We start from the raw sequence: 26,828 nt of genomic DNA, 5'->3' as shown, positions 1-26,828 counted from the left end.
CCTTATTCGAGTCATTCTGTAATTAGCGTCGGCTGCAAGAAAAAAGATCAAATATATCTAATACTGCATCTAAGCCCAACACATGATGACGAAATATAGTCATATAACTTAGATTGTTCATGTCCTTATTTTTTATAAAATGCATCGAGGGATCAATTAACCACAATTCTAATCAGTATATGAATTAGTCTAATAGTGGTCTGCATATTTATTAATGAGGCACGAAAACGCCTTCTTCAGCTCTAATTTTTTTTAAAGGCTGCTCCGAGGGATCTAGGCCAGTGGAGACACCTCGATCACCGTTGGATATAGCTGGTGTGTCATCCTTGGTTTTCCTTTTTCTCTTCGCAGCGCTATCTGGACCTTCATACTCCCTAGTAATCATAGTTAATAGGGTGGTAACCCTTTTTGATAATTCATGCACTGATCTTGTTCTAATAAACCAGTCAAAATGAAATAGATTGCATTTCATAATTTCTTGCTTTACTTTGTCATAAAGGTTATCCGAAAAAAGACCGTATTTGTTAACTGTAATCAAAATAAACTTATCTTCCATTGAATTATAAGTTCTCCTTGCATTATTTGGAGGATATTGTATGATCATTTCGTGAAGTGGGGATTCACATTGAGCAATTTTCATCTTTAATAATGACTCTTGCTGTCTTAACTTCTCAGTCTTCCTTTCGCCAGCCTCAATGGTATTTAAATATTTTTCATAACCCTGGATTTCTTTATACCTCGACCAAAAAACATTACCGTATTCTTCAACTTCTTTAACAGTTTTATTTTCTAGCATTGATGCTATGGCTTTAAAGTTTGTTCTTCCAAATTTGGAAGAACCGTTAATGAATGTTATGAATTCACGTTTAGTCCAACTAGTAAACGATTCATCTATACATTTCTGCTTCATTAGTTCATCTTCTTCGGTAAATTCCTCAGCGTTATCAATCTTTGCTTGCTCAGAAGCTATCCTTTCAGAGATACTTCCATCATCTTCCTCATCATCGGATCCCAGATCATAACTGGCGACTTTGTAGTTTATTTTCCGCTTATAAGACAACTGTTCCTTTTCCTGTAGAAAGTTTAAATTAGGTGATGGGAATTGGAAATCTTGAATCAAAACAGCTCGTGGAGCCTTTGGCATTTTTGGTTGGGGTGTAGTTTTTGAAGAGTTCTTATTTGCAGCGCCTCCTATAATTTCCTTATAATAATCATCAACTGAATAAGTCTGTTCCCTTCTCCTTTCTCTACGCGATGGGTTGATCCATTCGAGCGACTTAGCTTCAGTTTTCTTTTTTTCAAAGATTGTACCATTCCATTCATATGCTGATTGATCAGCCATACCATTGAATTTTTGTAGGTCATCCAAGCCTAGGGCTTCATATTTTGCATTTAATTTTTGAGTCTTCTGCTCACCTTTTTTCAAAATTTCATCAATATCATCATCCATAGTAACCTCGGTAGATTTCTTGTCAAATACATCCTTTGCTCCGAACTGGATCATATCAATCAATTCATCTTTGCTATTTCCTAAGTTGGCACTCTTTTTGCCAGTACCTTGCTGTATAACTAATTGATCTAACCTTAACTTCTGGGCGGCGCGTTCAATAACCTTTTCTTCTATCGCATTTTCCGTAACAAAGCGGTATACATGTACCTGCTTTTTCTGACCAATTCTATGAGCTCTATCCATTGCCTGTAGGTCAGCTTGTGGGTTCCAGTCTGAATCGTATAACACAACTGTGTCCGCCGTAACCAGGTTGATTCCTAGACCACCTGCACGAGTAGTCAATAAAAATATGAACTTATTTGAATCCGGCGCATTGAAGTCATCAATTGCTTGGATACGTTCCTCATGAGATGTAGAACCGTCCATTCTACAGTATTCATATTCTCTAAAGTAACAATAATCTTCCAAAATATCCAGAAGTCTAGACATTTGGCTAAATATTAAAACACGAGACCCTTCCATCTGTTTTCGTTTCAACAACTTGTCCAAAACAATCATCTTACCAGAATTATAGATTAAGTGTTCATCTGTTGTGAATGGGGGACCAGGTTCAGCCCCTTCAAATAGATAAGGATGGTTACAGCACTTCCGCAGCTGCATAACAATGTTCAATAGACGTGTTTTACCCTCTCGTTTTGCTACAGCACCATTTACAGCATCGATGTCCTTTTCAAGTAGAGATTTATACCATTGAAGTTGCATGCCCGCCATACCCACGTAAACATTAGTTTCAATTTTCGGTAGTAAGGACTTTTCCACTTCAGCTTTTACCCGTCTTAGTAAAAAGGGTTGTAGAACTGCATGTAACTGTTGTACTACGACTTCCTGATCCTGATCCTTGTCGTTTTGTTGAAACCATTCATCGAAAACCTCTGATTCACCGAATACATCTGGTAGCAAAAAATTTAATAAGGCCCACAGCTCATGTAAATTATTTTGCAGAGGTGTTCCAGTAATCAATAGCCTGCCTTTAGAATAAAATAGACGAATAATCTGGGATAATGTACTTTGCTCATTCTTGATACGATGCGCCTCATCGATAACAATATACTGCCATGCAAATTTCTTTAACGCAGCCTTCTCTTTAATTACCATTTCATAAGAAGTGATTAGAACGTCGAAATCACAGCTTAAAATACGATCTTCAAGTAACTTCGCTCGTGTCTCCTTATCACCCTGTAAGATTAGAGTACGAACGTCTGGAGTCCACTTGGAAAACTCGCGTTTCCAGTTGTCAAGTGTGGATTTTGGTACGACAACAATAAATGGACCATCAATATTTTTGATAAATTTTAAATATCCAAGGAACGATATCGTCTGCAGAGTCTTTCCTAACCCCATTTCATCAGCCAATATACCAGAAAGCTTGTTCTCATGCAAGGATATCAACCAGTTAAGACCATATATTTGATATTCCCTCAGTTTCCCAGCTTTGACATAATTGGGTGATTCAGTTAAAACAGTAGTTTCAGATAGGCGGCCTTCTTCATCTTGTATTAGCTCTGCATCTTCCTCTTTTTCTGTCTTCCTATAATGTCTCGATGAATCCCTATTGCGCAGAGACTTGTTATTGTTACCGCGCGATTCCCCATCAACCATCCTTAATAACTTTTGCATGTTTTTGTCCCTCTTTGCACGCATCCCAATAAAATGACGAAACAAATCCGTCAAACCCAATAGATGTTTAAACCGCACATACGTGTCATCTTTATCTCGCTGTTTAGCAACTTTTGCATCAACATCCAGCAGGAATCGCTTCTTTCTATCTTTCCAATATTTTGAATCTTTCTACAATAACCGTTCACAATGTTAGTACACAGCCCATAATTAACGACTATATTCCCTATCCTTAGAATTTCAACTTTTCAACTGTTTAAGTTATATAAAATGACCAAACTAACCGGAATAAATAATCAGCTAGATTCTTCAGAACAGCAGATTTTAGTCGCGCTAAAACGCACAGACATAAACATACCGTTATCGTTTCAGACATCAGTTGTAATTGTAGGCAAAATCCTACCGCTGATATCCTTCAAACTCCTTATATGGACTATGACGAAAAGTCAATTTGAAGCAATAGCAAGCAAGAAAGGATAATGATATGATAAAACTTTTAAAAAATTTTATGATATTTATTTACTCAGATTTTAATTGTCAGTTTGCCTATGAAGGCGCGGCTGAAGTGATTTCCAGCTTATACTACCGTACACAGTGAGGATCATAAGTAACATTGAATGAAGAACATAAGATGAGGTAATTTATGAAGTTTATTAGGATGATAGGGGTGTTGGGAATGTGAATATGCATTTTTAAAGCAAGATGAGGAGAGTGGGGTGGTTGGAAGTTGAATGTGTAGCTCAGCGGGTTGGGTTGAGGCGGCGATGAGGAGATGAGTTACGGTCAAGGCTGGTCGATGGGCGCGATGATGGGTGAAGAGACGGTTTAGCTCCAGTCGAGTTTTTTGAATTTTGGCTTACCATTCTTGATGGTCGGAGCTGATTCAAGTCCAAATTGAATTTTAAGTTGTTTTTCGTAGGTTTCCTGTTGCTTTATTTCCTGTTGTACTCGTGCAGATTCTTGATCCCACCATGCAGCGAAATCCAGTCCTTCCGAGAAAGTAGGATCAGTCGGAAGGGTTTGAGTGGATGGCTTACATGGTTGTTGTTGAGGTGGAAATATAGTTTTGCTGAGGTACGTTGTGATAGAGCCTGCTTCCCCCTTTGTTGTAAGGCCAATTGTTCCGGTGCTGGAGGCACCTGTCTTCAGAACATCCATCAAAGAGGGGAACAATTTTATATTTGCACTATTTGATGTTGATCTAGAGGGGCGGGCTGCAGTATCCCATGCTGGCTTTGGGTTCCTAGGCTTGGCACTTTGATTTACGTCCGTGCTTGTCAATTGTAGTTTGATTCGTTCCTTTTGAGAGAGTTTCTTGAAGGGGATGGAAGGTGTGGTAGGCGAAACAACCTTCTTGAACTTCAGTGGTTCCTGTACTGCCGCTTCTATGGAAGGGAACATTGAAAGTTCAGTTTTAATTCCAGGGGAAGTTGAGTTTGGTACAGATTTCTTCTTGGCAGCAGTTTCAAAGATAGCCATGTTCTTATTTTGTGGTTCAGATGATGTAAACAGCGTTACTTGCGGAGAAGAGTCTGTAGGCAATCCACGACTTGCCTTCCTTCGAGACTTCGATACTACAGTAAAGCCTTCACTTTCAGGAGATGATCCCCCGCTCTGAGTAGTAGTGTTTAGTGACAGCAATGAACTGCTGGAAGAAGCAGATAAACTTGGAGCTCCTTTTTCAGACTGCCTGATAACAGGCTTTATATTGGTCAAATCCACACGAAACACGGACTGATTTTTCTCAGAATGAGAAGTCTTGCTTTTTGAGGCTGCTTTCTTAGATTTGATTTTGGATTTTTTACGTTTATGGCCAGGAATGACTTCAAACTTAGAAGCTGGATCCATGAATATTTCATTAAATTTAGAAGGCATGGACTTGAATTCGGTAACCCAATCAGTGAAATTGTTATATCCATGGTAACAAAGATACTGACCATTAAACTTTTGGTCAAGTTCATCGTTTCTTCCATTTCGCAATTTCCTCGCAAACTTTTCGAATACAGCCCAGTCCTCAGAAGACAAATACTTATCCACAAGTACTAGGTTGGCTTCAAAAAACAATACTTCATAATTGTTATAGAGATACCAGAGACAAATATACGTAAGCCCATAGCAATTAAGCGATATTGCATTAATCCACATAGGTACAACGGTTTTGTGCTGGACATACTTAGATAACACAGCCTCACAGTAGGATTTCAATCCATCTAGCATTATTTCCTCACAAAGCTGAATCAAATCAAACAAGTCATTTATAATATCAGCAGGAGATTTAGAAGGCAAATCTATCAAAAGATTATCAAATGGAAGCGCATATATGTATTTTAAAATAACCGTAAATGTGGTTACTGAAACATGTACCATATTCAATGGCGCACCGCGATCCCAGCAATCGTCAAGGAGTGCCTGAAAGTATGAGGAGCGGCATCGCAATAAGAAAGAATGGGCATACAAAACCTTTTTATCAGCCAGCAATATTTTAACATCAGGTTTGGCATAGAGCTCTAACAAATTTGGAAGATTAAAGTGATGAAAGAGATATGGTATTGATGATTTTGAAGCAAATTCCGGGCTGCAATGCTGATAGAGCTCGTTTAATGAACGGACCAATTCAGTAGAACTTGGAAACAGGTCCAACATACCCATATATTTTCTGATTTCTTTCTTAAACAAGATATATTCTGATGTGGGCATGTTCAGAACATTTTTAGGTGAATCATTTATTTCTCCAGAGTATAATAAGTGGAGAACATAGTTCAATGGATGTATAGCATACTCTACTGCAGAAGATGAGGATGAAGCAACTTGTATACGCCAAAACTTAGAAGCTGAATCACTCATCATGGTCAACTTGTTACCTGAATTTAAAGGTTTCTCATATATCCGAGAGCTGCCTGCCAAACTATCGATAACTGAGGGACATCGTAAACATAGCAAAACTTTGTGACACCTTCCTATCACAACTCCAGAATTATCTACGAATTCAACGTCATAATTAATATTTAGCCTCGTAGGTATGCTTGCACCTACGGCGTCATCAACCTTATGGCACATTAGTTTTTGAAAGGGTCTGTAGTAATTTGTAAATCTGCTATCATTAAACATAGATACCTCTTGCCCCTCCATATTACGGTCATGTTCCTCACTAACGTTTCCAACTTTATCTTTGAGACAAATATCAACGGCTTCTAATGGATTTTTCTTTAGTTGACCTCCTAAATCCTCTCCAAAGACAGCAGAACAAAGCTGTAAATCTTCACTAATATTATTGTCGTAGAATTTCATAATAGGCATGTCAAAATCATCTATAAAAACAGAAAAGGAGGCAAATAATGGATCGCAGCTCACACCAACACACCTTCCACCGGGAGATTTCTGTGGTTTCAGTTCGAACGGCTGGTTTAATCCCTTTGAGATGTAAACTTCCCCGCCGACAGTGCATAGAATCAACTCACCTCGCATCCCGACATCAAAATCTAAACAGCGGTCCAACCACGTCTGTGGAACCCAATATGGGCAAATGTTAGGGATGGATGGCAATTTACTCCACATATCTTTAGATTCCTGCATCTTAAGGATTCCAACGGAGCCATCATTATAGAGGATACAGATGTTGTTACCAAAGGAATTACGCGTCCGGATCTTGATGACCCGTTGTGAGTCAGCAGGAAGTGACGGCCTAAATGTGGCAAAGTTATCACCATGAAAAATGCTAGGTTTGGTTAACGTAAATTTGTATTTTTTAAAATCTGATAGAACACATAGTTTGTAATTATCTGACCAGATTAAGGTTGCATATTCCTGACATATCAAATCATGCACATTTTGAGTATTCGTTTGGCACACGATGCACTGAGGTTTTTTACCATCATGCTCAGAAGCACTATAAGATGGGGAAATGAGGGGTTTATATGGCCCCATTTGTCCTGAATTAGAGCCCCATGAGTACAAGCAGCCATCGACTCCCAAAGCAGAAGAATGAACATTAGAACAAGAAACAAACGAGATCCGATTCTCTCGAATAATCGATACCTGCTGTATAAACGGACAACATGATTCGCCAAGCTCATATCCCAATTGATTACATTCATTACCACCCCATGAATACACCTTTCCGGACTTTGTTAAAATTAGATTGTGCGTGTCGCTTGAGGAAATGCTCGATATAGTTTCCTTATGATCAAAAGATACCCTTTCAAATTGAAAATTTTGCAATTTTAAACTTTCTGAATCACTGTTTAAGGCCCCCCTAGCTGTGTTCCCTGACGAATATATCTGATTGTTGACCGTAAGCAACACAGAATGCCGCTTATTCATGTAGCACACCCGAAATCGTGGTGCGTCATCAAGAACCGTTCCAGCCAACTTATATGACTCGACCTCATACCAAATTTGTCTTGCCTTCGAGTCACCAGTTCCCAACTGGAAATAATCGTTTTTACCCAAAGTATAGCACCTTCGGGATCCTCTGTTCTTGTACCAGTTCCGCAACTTTTGAATGGATGGCCGCAATTTGGTGATATCTGTCGACCAGTCGACATGTGTTGACTTGTAATTTTCCCTTGGTAACACACTATTGGGTAACCTACTTAGTCGCCAATAATCATTCAATTCCTTAAGTAATCTTAATGGGGTAAAGCCCTCTCTATCTTTCAAGTCCAGAATGGTACCCCTCCCGAGATGATTTACGGCTTCAAACGTAGTATGCCAGCGGTAGTAAATCTTGAATGCCTTCTCATATTGGCCACTTATAAAACAAAGATGCAAAGGAGAATATCCAGACTCCCAGTCTTGAGAATAAGGTTCAATATCATCAATAATACTCTCTATATGCACTTCACAACACCGAGATAAATGATATGAAAGTGACCTTCCAAATATGTCTAAGTTGTCACTATTTTTCTCACTCTTTGGCATACTGCCACTAGCGTATTTCAAAATAAACGGCAGATTGATGAATTACTTAGTCCTTGAGACTCTACCTCTAAGTTGTTGAGTTAAATATATAACATATCTTCAAGCATTGAGCTGTAAATGGCATAACGTAGGTCACGTGCTCCCACGTGACAACGTAATTTTCTGATTTCTGTTGATTGCGTAGATTTGGCAACCTTGAGGTACTATACATCGTGTGTACCTTTAAATCAACATAACCAAATCATATAACCATGATAAATGAATAGTATATCTGTATGTCAGTCATGAGGGTGATGTATCAGCATAGAAAGCATAAGACTACCTCTAGAAGCCTAGTGGAAGAATTATTCATTCCAACTGTAGTACAGGATGCACGGATATATTATCACGTGATACTGTAATATAAGGAAGTGAAGGAAATCATTGGTTGATTAGTACAACCAGTCTATTAGGCTTATAATTGTTATATTTGGCATCTATACAAAGAGGTGGCGATTGTATATTATATGTATCTAAGGAAAACGGATGGATTCAAGTGCGGCTGATTGATCAGAGGAAAAAACGATGGATCGCTCTATTGATCTTCAATTAATATTGGCATCTGCAGATGGTGCATTGAAGACGGTTTTTGATAAAATTTGCAGCAAAACCATGCACCCGTTTCAATTACGGACATGCCATTGAGTAAGGTTATGCTATGAATTTCCATATGGACTCGCAGGGTCTGTATTACTTTGACATACTGATCAATCCAAAACCATACACTCGCCCAGCATGTCTTATCCACGCATTTGAGGATGACTGCGATAATTTTGAAAGCCGAAACTGCGCTTGCGATCGATTGGACCTCTTCGTTGATGGAGGAGAGACCGCACATTTTCGTAATTTGACACTATCTCGGAGCTATTTGAATTACCTTAATGAAAGGAAGCTACACCTGATCACAGTTCGCATGGTTGCACAAGGCAAGGTGCCTATTAATATTGTAACCGATAAGAAATGGCAGAGGTTAGTAATGCAATATGAATTGAATGATATAATAACAGGAGACGATTTGATAAGAGATATCTATGATGTTTACTATTACAGTGACGAAAGCTTGGTAGTAAATACACAACAAGCAATATATGCAAATGTTCAGGTTGATATTTTTAGGCCGAAGAAATTGGGGTCTAGTTACATGTGTATATTTGCTAATTTTGTGCCCCAGTTAATCGTTGGACGGAATTCTGGTGAATTCCATTCTATTTGGCTCAATGATGCCTTAAAACCTGAGAACAGACAGTTGTTAGCATTTGTTCCTTTAAAAAACCCTAGAGATAGTATGGAAAAACTTAATATTTTCCATGAAACAATGGAAAGATACCAATTAGAAGAGAGCGTCTTAAGTTTTGTTGTTAACGATTTGGATATGCATTTTGAAGATGCAGATCTGTCTCCTTATTATTGCGCCGAGTTATTGAATATGTCTTATATCAACAGTGCTAATAGTATTTTAGATATATTATCTTTTCTGATGTTTACTCATGCAACCAAAGAACTTGAAATATCCTCAGTGTTTACACAATTGGTTGATACACATCCAGTGATAGAACCCATGCAGAAGGAAGCCACGCATATCTTTGACATTAGAGACGAAGATATTGCTGATAAAAAGAAAAAGTTGATTTGACGCAATATAGTTATTCTGATTTACAAGCATTCTTGGATTCCGAACAAGGTTATCATTCCTGGTCGAGTTGGCAATTCAACCAGAAACATATTTTTGACGATGAGAATGTTACGTTGAGAGTCAACTGTAGTGATCAAGAATGGAAAGCTTATAACTACTTCATTACTATATTGTCACCCATTAAAGCGCTACACTTAAAGTTTCTGCAGGAAGAAGGAAATGGACTAATAAATTGTTTCGTCATGTATGAATCTCTAGTGAACTATTATTATGCATTAAAGCTTGTTTGGAAAGATGAAACAGTTACAGACATCAATGGAACTGATTACTCCTTTCTAGTTCCACCAGTGGGATTGGATCAAGCAAAGAAAGACGCAGTTCTTCAATGTGTCCTATGCTATGAGAATATCTTTGAATATTATCATCATCGGTTTTTTAATAATCCGCTTCCATGGGTTGCCATCACTTTAAATCCGACAATGAAGTTTCAATATATTGAAGAAATGTTTCCCGAAAAAGCGGAAACTTACAAGAATATTACTTACAATTATCTAGATCATTACTGCAACCACGAGTATGTGAAGAGTGCAGATAATGACCCTAATGAGGAATTTCACGAATACTTAGCCCGGCCACATCTTGATTTGATTAATATAGGCGAAGGGTCCGATTCGATTGTCAAGTATTGGTTTGACAGAAAAGAGCTCTGGCCAGAACTATCCGTGTTAGCTGTTGCAGTATTTTATATGCAATGGCACACCACAACTGCGTTGCACGACATAACCCAAATTTCTGATTCTTTGATAAAAGCCAATGGCAGGAGACTTAAGTTTCCGATCTTTGAACTTCTTGTTAAAATAAAGCACCACATGATGCGTTTTGGAATGTGCTGACATCGAACACAGAGATACTGAACAAGTCTTGATAAGTTATTGATTAATATCTGGTAGGACTACACAATACTATATCTCAGCTACTAAAAGAAAACTAGCAGGTATAAAAAGGCATAACAAACCATGTATCCATATAAGAACAGTTCTAAGAATGAAGTGGTTATTAGAAATATTAGAGAATCCTTTCTCTAGCCATCTTAGTAGTATCTAATTTTAAACCACGTTTTCCTTTAACTTGGTTCCTGTATTCCTTCATATTTTCGAAGTATTTGTCAAATAAGAAGGAGCAATCCTGGGGACCACCTTTAGCCTCAGGATGAAACTGAGTAGAATAAATAGGTCTTCTAACATGAATTATCCCTTCGTTAGATTTATCATTCAAATTTAAAAAATAAGGGACAAACTCGCCAGCTGGAAGAGTAGATGCATCAACAGCATAGCCGTGATTTTGAGAGGTAATGTGGCATTGACCAGTTGTTAAATCAAGGGCGGGTATGTTGTGAGCTCTGTTTCCATATTTCATTTTAACAGTTGAAGCACCGGCAGCCCGGGCCAGTAACTGATGACCCATACAGATTCCAAACACTGGTAAATCTTGAAACTCTGGGCTTGCCAGTAACTTCTTCAAGTTAGCCACTGTAGTATCCTCGCAAAAGACTGGATCCCCAGGACCATTCGAAATAAAAACACCATCGAATTGGTCTGCGATGGAGCAAATATCGTAGTCGTAGGGCAAAACGACTACATTTGCACCTCTGGACAGCAAACAACGCAATATATTTTCCTTTACCCCACAGTCAATTAGCATGACATTGTACGTTGAGGATTCGCATGGGGCCGGGAAGTATAAAACTTGTTTAGTAGCTACTTGTGCAACAAGATTTACCGCAGAAGGGTTCACGCTTTTTGAAACTGGGGCTATGTCGTTCACAATTACTTCACCCAAAGAAGAACCAACTTCTCTTAAGTGCTGGACAACAGAACGTGTATCGATACCTCCTATAACTGCAACACCCTCTTTTTCACACCATTCACCTAAGGACTGGACTGCAGTCCAGTGCGAGTAACGCCACGCATAATCTGCAATGACAATAGCAACAACATGAATTCTAGGAGACTCCATGTACTTAGACAAGTTATATTCATCCCTTACCGACCCATCTGGAACGCCATAATTCCCGATCAAGGGCTGAGTGAAAACAAGTATTTGCCCCCTATAAGAAGGATCAGTCATTGATTCTGGATAGCCTACCAGAGAAGTGGTAAAGACAACTTCCCCATACGCGGATACGTTGGCTCCCACAGAATAACCCTCGTACGACGGCCCACCATTAATGGAAAAGGTCGCCCGAACAAAGTCTTTTCCTGTCATTCAGTTATTTGAAGTGGGAGGACCGGTGAATAATAATAATAAAAGTAATAATAGTAATATACTTTGCTTCTGGAAAAAGACTGATTCTTCTTATTGAGAGCTCGCTTTCCAGATGTGGTCGGAGATATAGTCACTGCACGTATATTGGGAGTAACAGAGCTTGAACATATATTCAGTGGTTTTTAGCTTTAAAACCTTTCGTAAAAAGGACTTGGAAGATATATGTATCTAGTAGCCAAAAGGTTTTAATAAAAAGTTCACTCTAGCTTCGCAATTAGCACTCTGATAAAAACTAAATGAACAGCAGTAACACAGAATCTGATAATTAAACGGAGGGTTAAATATTAAAAAATAGTTTCGACTTTTTATGAGCAAAAATGGTTTCAAAAAGTCGATATCAAAATAAATCTTGAGTTAGAATCCTGCAGGTAGTGTCAATAAGATGGAGCTTATGTTTGAATGTGCGTCCTTTTAAATTTCACGAACATGCATACTCTTTCAAAGGAAGAGTCATCGAGACTTACTGCGATGCTCGAAAAACGTGGAAAATTTAAGGGACGAAGATAACCCTGACTAAAGAGCCCGAAGTAGTACAAATAACAAACGATAAGCGTTAATGAAAGACATTTAAAGCATAATTTGACGAGTATAAAATACATAGGAAATTTTAAATTGCAATATTCGTGTCTATAGAATGGTAGTAATAATGCAATAGTAATAGTAATAGTCAATGATAATCTAGTATATATATGAGGTGTATATCTATATATCTATATATATTATTTCTAGTTTGATACAGTCGAAAAAAGAATCACTGAAAAGAATCAGAAATCAAAAAAGATCAACAGGTTCGGAGGCATTCATTTGAACCTCTTAACAAGATTCTTTTTCATTTCTTTCCTTTCCATTTCCATTCCCTTTTCATATATAAGTACAGTTAATTTTGTGTTTGATCGATCGACTCTTGTTTAGTTTGTATTCAATCATTCTGTTGTCTATGGGACACATGCACCTGTGTCATATATTGTTATAATGTCTGTTTGGAAGAAGATAGCCGGGATGAAAAAAAGGACGTGAATTATCGATGATTTGCCGTCAGTAATATAGAGACGGGGTCGGTAGTCAGATTCACGATGTGCGTATTAGCGCGAAGCAGAAGATAGGGGAGTTTATAGTATCTCGAACGCATACAGCAGGCCTAAAATTTGCCTAAAATTTGCATGATATAAGCTTGCTGATGTAAAAAAAGTAGTATAATAGAAGAATGTTTCGTCGTCATTGTCTCTTTTATTGTGTTCGGGGTTCCGTTTTAAAGTTTGTTTTGCCTTAGATGGTTATTATTATCGTTATTAGTATTATTATTATTATCATTCATAATCTAGTAGATGGCACAGCTGTGAAAATAGTGGTCAAGACAGCGGTAGTCACGAGGACTAGGAAGAGACACCACAAAGCACGTTTGCGCATGATGTTTAAAACGAACGGATGCCTTACCTTGGTTAGTCTATTTCTGCCTCCCAAGAGGCTGAAAAGCAAAGGCACTTTTGCGGAGTTTGTCTTCGACTTTTTAAGGCCCAATTCTGGTTCTGCAAATCTTCTTGGAGACACCAGAGTTTGCGTGACGCCACAAATGGCGTAAATGATATCAAGGTGGTAGATTCCGCACACGATGTAGTAGCATCCAACGAAGAATGGCAGCAGAGTAACAGTACGGACTTTACGGTTGTAATCGAGGAATATTAAGGTGTATCCAACCCAGAAGCCAATACCCCAGAAGAAGAATCCTGTAGCCACCCTCGATAAGGTGGTGCACTGAGAGTAAGGCGAGGTCCTTGTTTTCTGCGTAAGTGAGACATCGTAGTGCAAGTTGTGCAAGGCCACAGACGAAAGAAATTTGGGGAAGCAATAGATCTCCAAAAACTGGAAAGATATTATTTTGAGGGGTTCAAACACATCGGGATCATATCGCTGCTCACCCTTGACCATATTAATGACTTCGAGCCGCATGTGTTCAGGAACGCTCGTAAGCAGTCTCTCGGAACGCATGTTATCCTTAGCCACCAAATACCTATCGACGATCGCATTTGCACTAGCGATCAACTGTTTGGTAGTAAGCTTGGGCCGCTGAGATTCCTTCATCTGACGCACTAAATACTCATCTAGCATTACTGACAAGTGTGCATCCTCCGCCGTAGCGTAGTCACCGTGCCCAGGCTCCTCACCGTCATATCCTTTATTGTTACCTTCTCCTCCCTCAGCCCCATGAGGCAAGTTCTCCAACAACTGCGAAAATCTATCTGAATCTGCCTCCCCCTTCAAAAACTGACTGATCCGCTTATTATCATGGTAGTCCAAATACCCATCATTCAATAAGGCATCCAATAATAACGAGCTGGAAACACTCATTCTATTGTTGTTATTATTATCCGCCGCCGCGTCTGACCCGGCCGCCGACACCTGGCTATGCCGCTTCTGCCGGTGTTTCTGCTGCTGCTGTTGCTCCTCAACCTCCAATAACAACATAGACTCCCGAATCCCCCTCACATAGTCCTTACAAAGCCTCAAATGTGCCATCACATCCACCCAAAAGTCCATATAATTCAAAGCCCCAGGATACTGAAACAAAAACGTATAAAATGACCACGAATCAACAGGTGCGGCTGTCTGGTTAGTCAAAACCTCATACAAAGTAGGTAACCGCTCCGATTGGAACCTTCTCTCTTCCGTCTCCATTATTTCCTCAACTTCTCTTTGTTTCGCTTTTTTTGTCTTTCTGATATTACTCTATGTGGCCTAAATATCTCTTTTTTCAAACCCTCTCGCCAAACTGATGTTCCTTTCAAGATCGTTCGACCTTTTTCAAATAACAAATGTCCTTGACCCTCTATAAAACTATATTAGCGATAGTACGTACTATATTAGCTGTATATATGTGTGTGTGATCGTGGTCAAAACATTTTATTTTTTGCAAATGTTGAAAACAACTAACGATATGCAACTTTTCCTGATCCGTCGCTTTTGTTTACTTTTGAGACCGAAACCACAACATCACTATGTACGTCATCGATCCTCAATTTCACTTTCGTCTGTCACGTGACCATCAAGAAACCTCACCGACCGTAATCACCACAACAGTAACCACCACCAACCAAACCACACAACCTTGGGCAATACCCCTCCTATCTCCACTAGCTGCCCCACCCTTCAGGAGATTCCCGGCACAATAGTAGATGCAAATAAACTTCTGGCCAGCCTCCTTCTTCAAGAAGCTCGAGAAACCTTCAACTTCACCATTTGGGGAATAACCACAAGGACGGCGGCGTCAGCGTATACGATAACAGCACAAGCTGAACGAAGAAAGTGTGAAAGAAATATTGACAAATCACAACCGCTGCTCCAAACTTTGGAGCGGCGGACGGGAAAGTTAGTCCCCGGTTATTTCTCTTACTGGAGCCCAATCAATTAGTGAAATGGGGACAAGCGAGGCTACGTTAGGTAGTATAGTTTTAGGCAGGGTAGGGTAGCTTAACTGAGTTGGTGTTAGTAATAAGTTAATCATTATGACTACCAATACAGAACCGCAAGCAACAAAAGAAATATGACAATATCAGAACAGGAAAAAAAGGATTGCAGGACTAACACTGATAACTTATAATAATAATAGGAACAATTAAATAAAAATTGAAAGATAAAGAAAAAATGATATTATAGTACTACTATTGGTAGTGGTAGTGGTAGTAAAAATTTTGTAGACAGATTCTGCATAGGGGAGGAAGATGAAGTCCACTTTTTTCAAGAAATTTTGTTGGTGTGTGACAGAGAGGAAAGGAGGATGAGTTGGGGAAGCATTGGGCAGTAATAAGGTGGTGTGGTGTAGCAGTAGTAGCAGAAGTAGTGGTAGTGACAGTATTGTTTTATAGTTGGGGATGGGAAATTGGCACTGGGCATTGGGAATATTTTTCAACAGTCCGGCGCAGGTAGCCGTTCCCGTCCGGGGCGGATAAGCAAATAAGAGATGTGTTTCATGACCCAAGAGAGGGGGATTATAGATTAGATTTGTGAGCTTCAAGCTTAATTTTGAAATCCTTGCAGTTATCTGCGTCGATGTGATATTTCAGCCAATCCTTGTTACTGTTGAAGTGTTCGTAGCACGCCGCACAACGTCCGGCGGAATTAGCCCTTTGGGCTTTGGTAGTACCTACTGGGTAGACAAAGTGGATAGACTTCAGATGAGTTCTGAAGGTGTCCTTGCGAGAGAATTCTCCTGAAGGGTGGCATCTGCAGTCTTCAGACCAGTAAGGACAGCGGAAGGCTTTATTTGGCATATGTTTTTTCAAATGTCTTGTTAGGTAACCCCGAACCTTGAAGCTAGAAGGGCAATATGGACATTTATAGATAGTGGTACTTTCAGTGGTTGGTGGATGGCACACAATTCTATGGTAGTTCTCGTGGGTGGCAGAATTGGAGGCGAAGGAGGAGGGAGTAATGTTACTACTATAATTCTGGTCTTCAAGGGAGATATCTAAAATCTGAACAGAGTCTCCTGAGTCTGTTGAGGAAATATCATCAAAGTTCACCGGCGATACTAAGGACGAGCTACCAGGCAGTTTAAAGCTGAATCCACTGCAAATCTCCTCATCAAGAGACGAAGGCTCCGCACAAGAAGAACCTAGAGCTGCTGGGGGTTCCTCCGCAGCTAGTGACTGGCTGTCTTCGCCAGCAGATCTTAGAGACAGGTTATCAGCAGTCATTAAGAAATCCCATAACTGAGTCGTTGTCAATTCGTTCTTCTGAACGATAGATGTGTTGTCTGTCCTGCAGGCATATTGGCTATTATCGTTGTAGTTATAGTTCTCTCTGTAGTTGTAGTCATTGTAGTCATTGTAGTTCTTTACTGCCACACTATTGTTGCTGTTATTTGTTTGTGCCGCATTGTAATAACCTGTACTACTGCTGTTCACTTGGCTAATTTCATTACTCAGATCCGTATCTGGCAGAATCGCCCGCTGCCGTTGCAACTGCTCATTCAAAAGGCCCAAAGACACCACATTACCTTGGGGGACACCAACAGGATGAAACTGAATATAACCCATACTTGTTTCTGCTTAGATCTCTTTTCTCGACTCAGGTCGCCTATGGAGGGCACTTCTTTCTATGTCTACCGTGAAAATTATATTCCATTCACTACTCGAGTAGCCAAAGTGGAACTTCGTCTTTATAAAAAATTATTATATAGAAACAAAAGGTCAACTTAGGTTTTCTTTCTCTTTCCCTGATATCCGATATTAAGATGACTTCTTAAACTTCGGCTCGATTTCTTTTCTTCGAGCTCGATGCGTTCTGCTTTTAAACAAACCTTAATATTTCAATTACCTAACCTAGATGCAGTGTGGTGGTGTCTGCATGTCTACTTTGCTTGACGTTGGTGCGCCCGACTTATTTGCTCTCCATCATCTTCGAGTCGGCGACGCTCTCCAGCAGGCTGTTGTTGTTTTGTTTCCTCTCGCAATATCTGAACTCTTGGAACGCATAATGTCTCTGTATCGTACTAACTAAATAGAGATACAATAATAGAAATAATTATGAGAGATAAGTACAACATTTCTGTGGTGCGACTTTGAGATAGCAAAAAGAACCAGATGGCCAAAAACGGACACAACCGAAGAATGCAGCGCACATTTCGGGTTATCTATAAACCATCACATGACTATGTTGAAATCGTGGCTACAGAAGGCATCCTCGAGAGAATGCCAAGGAAATATGAGGGTGTGTTAGTGTTGTAGTTTTTTCAGTAGGAAGTACTAGGTATTTAGGGTGGATACGTAATATCGAGGGATCCTACAATGTTTTAGGCGACACAGGATGAAAAGGAGAGAAGACATCCTGAGCAAAGAAGTACGGTTCGCGGCGCAGTTAGATGACCATCCAAAGAGCAGTTCCGACCAGGAGGCCCAAACAAACCGCAGTGATAAGTGCGGCTTTAATACGATCTTTGGAGCCAATGTTAAGACGGCTGTGGAGAACATTATCCATTGGTGTGCCAAGACCAGCGCCGGGATCACCGTTACTTGTTCCACCGGCATTTTTAGTTAAGGGAGGTGCTTTAGTATGGATCAGTAGATTTTGAATTACTTCAAGAGCACTGGCCTGCTCACCAAGGCCGTAATACCCATCCCAACTGCCAGTGGTCCAATCCAAACCGCAGGTTTCCCCGTCTTTACCTCCTGAACAGGAGGCAGCCGCAGCCGCAGCCGAAGCCTCGAGCAATGGATCTATGGTTTCTCTGGTGAAAGGAGCAAGAACACTTGTCACAGCCAGCATACGTGAGAAGATGCTCTTAAAAGAACGTTGATCGTTATTACAGATTTTGTTATCTTGGCAGGCACGTTCATACATAATATTATTTCTGAAGAAGAAAGCACGCGCACCTCCGAGGATCTGTCTCAAACGGGTTTCCCATACAGGATCTCCATTAGTAGCGTTATACATATATGCGCAACCACCAAGGATGACACCATGGTTATAGGTCCACTCTATACCTTTGATATCTTGACAGTTGTCACCGATATGTGCACCGTCGAAAACATTTGCTTCATCTTTCAACACGACGAACTTTACATCAACAAGCCAGGAAAACGTTTCATTCGCAATATCCAAATAAGTCGAGTTCCCAGTGTACCGACCAAGCCTAGCAGCTAACTGGAAAAGACACCCGTTCGCAATGGTATTCTTGTAATCATAACCAAGATTCCAAGTAAATATCTGCCATCTGAGACCTCCACCACAATGCTGGCTATCCCACCGGGCATACATCGTATTGAAAACAGCCTGCGCCATCGTGAGCCAACCTGGAACATTACCCATCTGTGCATCGGGGAAGTTACGCTCAACAGCTCCCATAATAAAAAGTCCCCAGATACCCTGATCATCATTACCTTCTGTCATCGACTGGTTACTAGGAATATAATCGTAATTAGCTCCTGTCTGAGCAATCATCGACTCATATAACGTGCTGTTGTACTCCATGTTGTCACACAAGTACCAGTTCTCTAACATGCCTGCAAATACCAATCCCGCTTCCCACCAGTAGTACGGTTGGATGAACATCCCCACAATACCACCAGGCGTACTCCCCCAGTAATAATCCATAATACCCCTCTGTATCTTTTGCGTCGCTGCACATATTGAATCTTTAGACTTCACATCTAACTGCAATCCTCCGCAAACCGGTACGCATATTAGCAGCAACAAGCTATAGAGTTGTACTATAATTCTCATTTTATTTCCTCCTCCTAATTATGCTTTCATATATTGATATATTGACTCCAACAATTATCTGTTTACTATGTATGAATAATACCCCCGGATCCCTTTTGCTTCCTTATCTGATTATGACGTTCTAAACCTTATATTGAGAAGACTTCCCATGTACTGTAGTTTAACCATTAAGAGGGGTCTTTTAGTTGAAGTTCATCAAATATTGATAAAAATAACCAGCCTCCAATTTCATCACTTCATACGCCACTTACAGTCCGCGCCCAAATTATTATGAGCTTACATCATTAGTACCTAATAATATATGTGAAGCTTGTTGAAATAGGAATATTTCCGTAGGCGAAATTGACCCAGCGTTGGTAAAAACAATACGAAATAGTTAACTAGCAGTGGTTTCAATATTTAATATTTTCACTGCTGTCCTTTGGACAGTGTGCTGCCGCAATTGAATAATGTATGCTGTCACCGAAAACTGTAAAAGCGTCAAAATCGTATTACGTAATATAAAAGTTCGTTCCTGGTACTACATATTCAAATCACTCGCTAGGCCCGCAGGTCTCGACGGTTACTTTTGAATCAACGACATCCAGCTCTTTTAAGTCAAAGTCTAATATACTATAAACGCCGTCAACAGAACTTGATATTTCTATGTTGCCAATAAAGTTACCAGGACTTAAAAAGAAGGTATTAGTTGAAGCCATAGAGCCTTCATTGAAGAACAACTCCAGAATGTTAACATCAACGATACCTTGGACTTTGTAAATGGAGTAAGAGCCGTCTTGGGACCATGGTTCGCCGTTTACAGATAGCCTGTTGGTGAAGAATGGATTGCTGTGGACGAATTCGACTTTTGTGTTTCCACGGTCGATGAAGAATGCTGCAGCTTGAGCGTTGTGGCCCAATCTCAAGTATTCAGTTTGATCTTTAGAACCCTTTAGGAAGAAATTCAAGTCGGCAGATTGGGTATTGACGACGGTTGTGGAGTTGCATGCGAAAGTGACGGTAAATTCGAAGGTTCCAGTAGGGGTACCTTCGATAGGGATAGTCAAATTGGCGGTTGAGTTTAAGGCCTTGTTAGAGAGAGCGTACCTACTTTCAGAGGGTTTGTCATCACCAGCAAGGTTTAGTACTGGCACTGAGTTCAAGTTTAGCTGAACACTTTCTGGAGTTGGGGAATATTGCTGAATGGTAAACCTTCTTGGCAAAGACATTGATGACCTCCAAGGGTAAGTTGGCACATAGGCAGAGTATTGCCAATTAGACGTCCAAGCAATACCAAGATAGCTAGAGTCATCGGGGCTATTGAAGAAACCTTGGAAAGCATAAAAGTCTTTACCAAAATCAAGCATTCTGGTTTGATGAGTGAAAGGCGTGAATGTGGTCCCGTTAAAGTCACCAATGAAGTACTGGTTGAAAGAACCTCCCTGTGGACCACCTGGATTAATAGCCAAAAACAGAACCCACATATATTCTGTATCGTTGTTCTTGACATCATATGAATTGTCTTCCAAGGTATAGTTGTTGTTAGTCGCCTTGGTGACAGGTATTTTCGCTAATCCAGGCGCTTCATACTGGAAACCTAAAAGCCCACTATCAGTAAACTTCGACTCTAATGTCCAGTCTTTTAGATTCTCAGATGAATAAATGAACACACTGTATTGCTGACATAACGCAACTGTCATTATCCACTTTTGGGTCTCTTCATGCCAGATAACCTTAGGATCTCTGAACTGGGTAGAGTTGAACTCCACAACGGGGTTGTGCTCATATTCCTGGAAGGTATAACCACCATCAGTGGAATAAGAAAGATACTGTGTTTCAGATTCAGGAGTATTGTAAGTCCAAATTGCAACAACTCTTTGCCGTGGGTCAACAGAATCATCAAAAAAACCAGAGGTGTTGTTGTAATCAATAACCGCAGAACCTGAGTAAACTCCAGAATCGTTACGGGCAGGCGAAATTGCAACACCATGGTTTTTCCACAACATCAGATCCTCAGACGTCGCGTGACCCCAGCATAATGGAAACCCCCAAACCATATCATTTGGATTATATTGATAGTACAAATGGTATAGTTTTTCCTTAGCATCATACCATAGACCGTTAGGATCGTTCATCCACCCGCTATCTGGAGTGGCATGAATCAAAGGTCTGTCTGCAGCTTTTCCAGTATTATCAATGTCTCTTTCAACTAATTCAGAGGCATGATATGGAACATACGAGCTAGTGGCGACACTTCCCAAGAGTACCAGTGAATACAGTTTAGAGAATATCATCTTAGCTTATTCTATTAAACCGAGGAACAATTCAATCCTTAGAATTAGAACCTCTAAGAAAAATAAGAACAGTTTGACCTGAGACACATAACGCATACATAAATACCTACACATATTTATATAAGTATATGTATTATTTTATTTTATTTTATGTTTTATGCGGGATCACCCGTCGACGTTCACTTTTAGTGTCGTGAGACATCTCATCATTGTAGGCAAGCCTAAAAAAGAAAGAAAATAATCGAGAGAGTGAATGAATGCCAGATTCCCACGGATTTTAAACAGTATATGTTCCAAAAGAACAGATTGCAATAATAAGAGAAAGCATCCGTAATTACATAGAATAACAAGTGGGTTCTTGGTTTTTCCATATTACATAAAGCTAAAACCAGTCTTATTACGGCTCTCCACGCCCAAGATACCATTGAAACTAGCTAGGTATTCCGAATTTTTTTGATGTTCGAGGCTCAACAAAAAAAACAATAGCGCATGTACTCGAAGGGCAAATTGAAGTGCAGCCCAGAACGAAGTGTAACGCTTTTGCTTTTTTTAGGTATAAATTACCGGTGCCTAATTCTGGTTCCTGCTGCACCTCAACCCGAAGAAATCCGGGGAAATAACAAAAATCCTTAGTGGAGATCTAACTAAAAATTACCCCATATGAGGTCATGCATAACATTTGACTGATAATAATTAATCCGTCAAAGGTTCAGGTTCAGGATCTGTGGAAATGGAGAGAAGGTATATGGAACAGATTTAGAAACAAGAAGGTTAAAAAGTTGCCCGATCTTGCGAAGAGTATGCCATTCTGAAGCAAAACAGCATACGTTATGGAGATTTCAGAATTTACGTGGGCTAAACTTACTCCACTTCCGTTCATGATTTACCAGCAAGGAAGGTTTTTTGGAATATCGAAGTTTTGAGGAAGTACTAAATGGCAACGAACAGCAAGCTAAGAAAATAATAAAACAATTTAGAACAAGCCTATTACGACATATGCCTATTTTCACCCTAAATGAATGACATTCTCTTTAAAACAACATGGGTGGTACCTTATTAGGCTGGTAACTTAAGCAATGCTGGGCAGTGTATTAATTAATGTAATGATCCAATGCTAACTTGCCAGAAAGTGGTCGTTTTGAAATGAGGTGATTATTCGGTGAAGGAATTGCGAAATATATTGAGAGCTGAAGCAAAAGTAATGCCGTGTTGCCACCCGTGCTTATATTAAAACCATACCTTTCACCAAGAAGGATAATCTACTGAATACGTTGCATTTATGAATCGCCCAAGTTTCTTGTACTTACGGAAAATATGTTTACTATTTGAATGCATGCACGTTATGTATGCGGGGTTCTACCCTTTTTCTTCTACCCGCATTTGGCAAAGTCAAAAAATCTTCTGTCTATACTTTACAAACTGCGCTCAAAGAACCGTTACTTAAAAGATTATTGCACGATAGACTGTCAAACCTTTTCTTGTAGTATTAAAGGTTTTTTTTATAAAAGCTCAGAGGATAATATTCCTGGTATGCCGTTTTAATTATGCTTGTTTTATTTAGGCAATGCATGGCTTGAGTCATACTCCGTATAATACGCTGGAGGTGAACTCCTTCGGAGCAATTTGAATAACCAACCATCTTTTTCTTTAATTAAGTGCTTGATGCATATATTAAGGGAGTTTAGAACATGAATTTAGTATGCTTTCAAAACATGCAATAAGATTTGAACATTTAATCCTGAATCATGACTATGCACCAGGGTTAGATGTGGGATAGCGTGGAAACTCTTACATAACGGAACTGCGGTCTCCTTTGTGACCTATCTACGTGCTAAGATCGAGGCTAGATGCGGAAGAAATAACGCTGATAGTATACATATTTATTAACTTGTTGATTCTCATTGATCATATTCACCTCTAGTATATTCAGCAAAAAAGTCCAGAACATTCTTTTGGAATAAATTCACAACACTTTCTGGGAACCTAGAAGCCACTTCATTCTGCATTTTTGTTTGATCCATATCCTGGAGGACAACAGCTATGGCGTCTAGTAACATTAGAGAAAATTCACTGTACCAACGGTGATTCCAGCAACATAATCTAACGCATAAATCAATGATCCTATTATCCTGCGTACTAATGGTATTAACGATCTGCGAAGAGATCATGCCAGAAGCGCCGCCCCTGTGAATAACAAACTCACGTTCTTTCAAATAGTATTGCAATAGCTTTCTACATGATTGCGCTGAGAATCTTTGGCGTAAGCCATTCTGGAAAGCCTTTGCTGCTTCATGGTAATGATGTAGTCTATTGGCACAGAGCCCTAGTAACTCCCACTCAAAAGTTGTTTTGATATACTGTGTATTTTGAGCTTCGAAATGTAATTGTTCTGCTTGCCAGATCGTATATATTTTCAAATCGTCATATATCAGCATGAACAAGTTATCCAACCATCTTTCACATAATCTTTTAGAACGCAACCCTTGAGGGGTTTCTGAGTCAATACTAGGAGTGCTAGCGCTTTGATACTCTTCCTCCATAACGAACAATTTTGCACGATATTTCAAAAGTGGTTCCCAACCAGTCTTTTTTGCAATCTCTGCAAGTAGGGAATAAGCTAACTGGAAGTTGCTCTTCAAGTTAGCAGCAGGTAAATTTGTTAATGCTGGGTCCACAGATTTGTGTTCAGCTATAACATCCTGAGAATTCAATCCAGTAACTTCCTCTAAAATAACGTCTACGGGCAATGGAAGATGCAAATTCCCAGACTCCTGAGTGACAGTTATTATACGTTTGAACACATACTTCTCCTTCAATGGAGACATTGGGCAAGTATTTAATGTTAGTAGTGCATTTTCTATATCACCCAATGCTGTGAAGCTCTTAACCAGCAAGTACCATGGCCAAAACTCACTCGGGGCAGAATTCACCGCGGCCTGAGAGGTATCCCGAGCCAGTTCCAAATCATTTTTACGATCCAACAGAAATTCTGTCTCAATACAGAGCAATTCGGAGTTATATTCTGTTGTTTCATCAGAAGACAATTCTTTGTGAATCATCTTAATCGCATCCACCTCACGATCAGCCTGAATCAACAAACGGGATAAAACGACAACAACTTCTGGATTAGATGGTCTGAGCTTTTCCAGCATGTGTCTACAGGGTTCAAAGTTATTCGTCAACCTTGCTAATTGCAGCAAAGTTTCGACAAGGTAATTATTGGTATGTGATATGCATCCAATATGGGGGGGGGCACCCAATCGCGGGCCTTGGTGATAAACTAAAGGAAACAATGTAATAAAGGAAGTTGCAATATCTCCAATCTCACTCGAGGTAAACGGGTTCAAAATTCTTGTCTCTACAACGGAGTTAACCTCACCGTCTTCAAAGTTGTCCAGCATCATCATCAGAGTCCTCGCCACGCCACTAATAAACGTTTCAGCCCACAACAAATCATGCTCCGATTCATCCAACTGGAGAAGCTCACCTCGAACATCCACTACAAAGGACTGCACCGTACCTGGTATGTGAACAGTAACATTAACGTCGCATTGCCGAAATATATTCCAAGTACAATACGAGATCTTGGACACCTTGAACGGCTTCTGTTTACCAAACCAGATCTGAGGCTCCTCAGAAATACAGTCTGCAATGCTCTTCAAAAACACCGCAATCGAAGTTGGATCCGACGTATCAGCTCCAGTACAGTATAGATACGTCCCAATCACACCTTTTAACTTCTCGGCTGGCTCCTGTGACGAAATGTCCTGGCTTACAGACGTGGCCCTTTTATGCGAACTATTCTTGCCACTAGATGAAATATACTTAGATATAGATATCAAATCCGGTGGACCCAAATCCTGAAATTGAGCCAGTTTAGCCTTGCGTTGCTCCAATGCAAATCCAGGTGTATCTTCTTTCACCCTGAATTCATCGTTATAATGTTAGTACTTAGATTTGTATGGATGCGCTTTGCAAGCAAATGAAACTGAATCCGCTCCCGCCCTGAACACATACTCTGGAATTGAACCCTGTGAAAACATTTTTGTTATCCCTGAAACTGTCAGTGAAGTATTATCTCTTTCAAATACCTGCTGTGACCAAGAGGTAATATATGTAAACAGTTGATTGTACGTTTGAATCGTATCATTTTGTTTTTTCGAAGGTGGTGGTGGCGAAAACGGGACTTGGTAGGCTAAGCTTTGACGGTAGGCGTAGTCGATCCACGGTGTTCAGTGTAGCGTCTGAACGTGCAGAAGAAACCATATCTGCTGCTTTCGAGCAAGCTCCAGACCCGTAATGCATGCTAACGTTTGGGACGCATGTCCACTTCCTTGTGTGTCGTGTCCGTCTTCTCAGCTCACTTGAGTGAACCTTCGAGTGGCTCTTCTCCCCGCATACTTTACACATTAGCCTTGGAGCTGATTCTGGAACAACCAAACAGGTATGATGAAACACCAAAAGCTAGGGAGCGCCTGCGGATATAGGGCCCATGGATGCATTGGCCAAAATGCAGCATTCCCGATTGGAAAAGGACCAGTGCTGGAGTATAATACGGCCCAGCAGCATATACATTTGAAACTATTATACAGTCATATAAAATGATTCACTAATAATCCCCCTACCCCCTCCCACCTAGCTTACAAAAGAGAAAGCAGAAAAAAACGATGCATGCATGCATATCACAGGGAGGACCTTCATTCCTCTGTCAATTCATCGTCCAATCGCCATTCTTTAGCCGTCAAACAGTACTTCTCAGGAGGTAGACGTACACCCCACATGGACATCACCTGGGGAAGCGGTTTTTTGTTTCGTTCCTGCGCCAGCTGCAATAGCAGTTCCTTAGGTGCTGTAGGCTTGAACTGATACTGTGTCCTTGCTCCAATAGCCAACCGCACATCCTCCACAGTCAACTCGCTGCTGCCACTCCCATTGCTCGCATAGTCGTTATACAGCACTGCATCCTTCAATACACCTCTAGTATAGCGATGGGCAAAATCCATAAGTTGGAGTGGTACTTGATCTTCATACGCGTGGATCGACTGTGACGCCAGCAACAAGTGCAAAAGCCTAACATCCCTCGGAATATCCTCCTGTTCAGTCATTTTAATTGAGAGGTTGAACCAGAACCACACACAGCCTGAGCTTTAAACACACCAATGCTTTCGTACTGTGCCTCCAGAACCCAACTGTCGCCTCAGAAACCGTGACAACTTATGAATGTCTGCCATGAAGGCAAAGAAAGATTCTCAGGAAGCAAGAACGGCGGAAAAATTCCAACCCACCACGTGAC

At 40.2% G+C, this 26,828-nt stretch overlaps 9 protein-coding genes and 1 further gene across 9 annotated transcripts, besides 1 other annotated feature; 1 reads left to right on the top strand and 9 right to left on the bottom strand.

Moving 5' to 3' along the window:
* Positions 1 to 211: 211 nt before the first annotated feature.
* On the bottom strand, positions 212 to 3,503 carry ISW2 (DNA translocase; the record flags this gene model as incomplete). Its single annotated transcript, XM_003644475.1, has 2 exons — positions 212 to 3,298; positions 3,486 to 3,503. 2 exons carry the CDS (start codon positions 3,501 to 3,503, stop codon positions 212 to 214), a joined length of 3,105 nt encoding a protein of 1,034 aa, XP_003644523.1.
* A 449-nt stretch (positions 3,504 to 3,952) lies between these two features.
* Positions 3,953 to 8,047, bottom strand: Ecym_1480 (uncharacterized protein; the record flags this gene model as incomplete). The annotated part of the gene is made up of 1 exon (XM_003644474.1): positions 3,953 to 8,047. One exon carries the CDS (start codon positions 8,045 to 8,047, stop codon positions 3,953 to 3,955), a length of 4,095 nt encoding a protein of 1,364 aa, XP_003644522.1.
* Positions 8,048 to 8,744: 697 nt separating this feature from the next.
* Positions 8,745 to 10,612, top strand: Ecym_1479 (the record flags this gene model as incomplete).
* A 172-nt stretch (positions 10,613 to 10,784) lies between these two features.
* Positions 10,785 to 11,984, bottom strand: CPA1 (carbamoyl-phosphate synthase (glutamine-hydrolyzing) CPA1; the record flags this gene model as incomplete). The annotated part of the gene is made up of 1 exon (XM_003644473.1): positions 10,785 to 11,984. One exon carries the CDS (start codon positions 11,982 to 11,984, stop codon positions 10,785 to 10,787), a length of 1,200 nt encoding a protein of 399 aa, XP_003644521.1.
* Positions 11,985 to 12,074: 90 nt separating this feature from the next.
* Positions 12,075 to 12,152: a sequence feature (Short protein (Ecym_1477, AET37703.1) was converted to a misc_feature.).
* A 1,203-nt stretch (positions 12,153 to 13,355) lies between these two features.
* On the bottom strand, positions 13,356 to 14,717 carry RAX1 (Rax1p; the record flags this gene model as incomplete). The annotated part of the gene is made up of 1 exon (XM_003644471.1): positions 13,356 to 14,717. The coding sequence occupies one exon, from the start codon at positions 14,715 to 14,717 to the stop codon at positions 13,356 to 13,358; it is 1,362 nt and encodes a 453-aa protein (XP_003644519.1).
* A 1,310-nt stretch (positions 14,718 to 16,027) lies between these two features.
* Positions 16,028 to 17,077, bottom strand: Ecym_1475 (C2H2-type zinc finger protein; the record flags this gene model as incomplete). The annotated part of the gene is made up of 1 exon (XM_003644470.1): positions 16,028 to 17,077. One exon carries the CDS (start codon positions 17,075 to 17,077, stop codon positions 16,028 to 16,030), a length of 1,050 nt encoding a protein of 349 aa, XP_003644518.1.
* Positions 17,078 to 17,897: 820 nt separating this feature from the next.
* DFG5 (putative mannan endo-1,6-alpha-mannosidase) lies at positions 17,898 to 19,262 on the bottom strand (the record flags this gene model as incomplete). Its single annotated transcript, XM_003644469.1, has 1 exon — positions 17,898 to 19,262. The coding sequence occupies one exon, from the start codon at positions 19,260 to 19,262 to the stop codon at positions 17,898 to 17,900; it is 1,365 nt and encodes a 454-aa protein (XP_003644517.1).
* Positions 19,263 to 19,795: 533 nt separating this feature from the next.
* SUC2 (beta-fructofuranosidase SUC2) lies at positions 19,796 to 21,535 on the bottom strand (the record flags this gene model as incomplete). The annotated part of the gene is made up of 1 exon (XM_003644468.1): positions 19,796 to 21,535. One exon carries the CDS (start codon positions 21,533 to 21,535, stop codon positions 19,796 to 19,798), a length of 1,740 nt encoding a protein of 579 aa, XP_003644516.1.
* Positions 21,536 to 23,433: 1,898 nt separating this feature from the next.
* On the bottom strand, positions 23,434 to 25,578 carry Ecym_1472 (ChAPs family protein; the record flags this gene model as incomplete). The annotated part of the gene is made up of 2 exons (XM_003644467.1): positions 23,434 to 25,459; positions 25,553 to 25,578. The coding sequence occupies 2 exons, from the start codon at positions 25,576 to 25,578 to the stop codon at positions 23,434 to 23,436; spliced, it is 2,052 nt and encodes a 683-aa protein (XP_003644515.1).
* Positions 25,579 to 26,232: 654 nt separating this feature from the next.
* TAF9 (chromatin modification protein) lies at positions 26,233 to 26,640 on the bottom strand (the record flags this gene model as incomplete). The annotated part of the gene is made up of 1 exon (XM_003644466.1): positions 26,233 to 26,640. The coding sequence occupies one exon, from the start codon at positions 26,638 to 26,640 to the stop codon at positions 26,233 to 26,235; it is 408 nt and encodes a 135-aa protein (XP_003644514.1).
* Between the last annotated feature and the right edge of the window lie 188 nt (positions 26,641 to 26,828).

Source organism: Eremothecium cymbalariae, chromosome 1, assembly GCF_000235365.1.
Source record: "Eremothecium cymbalariae DBVPG#7215 chromosome 1, complete sequence".
NCBI classification, from domain to species: Eukaryota; Fungi; Ascomycota; class Saccharomycetes; order Saccharomycetales; family Saccharomycetaceae; genus Eremothecium; species Eremothecium cymbalariae.
The sequence above is the reverse complement of the archived record's forward strand: the minus strand, read 5'-3'. Positions and strand labels throughout refer to the sequence as shown.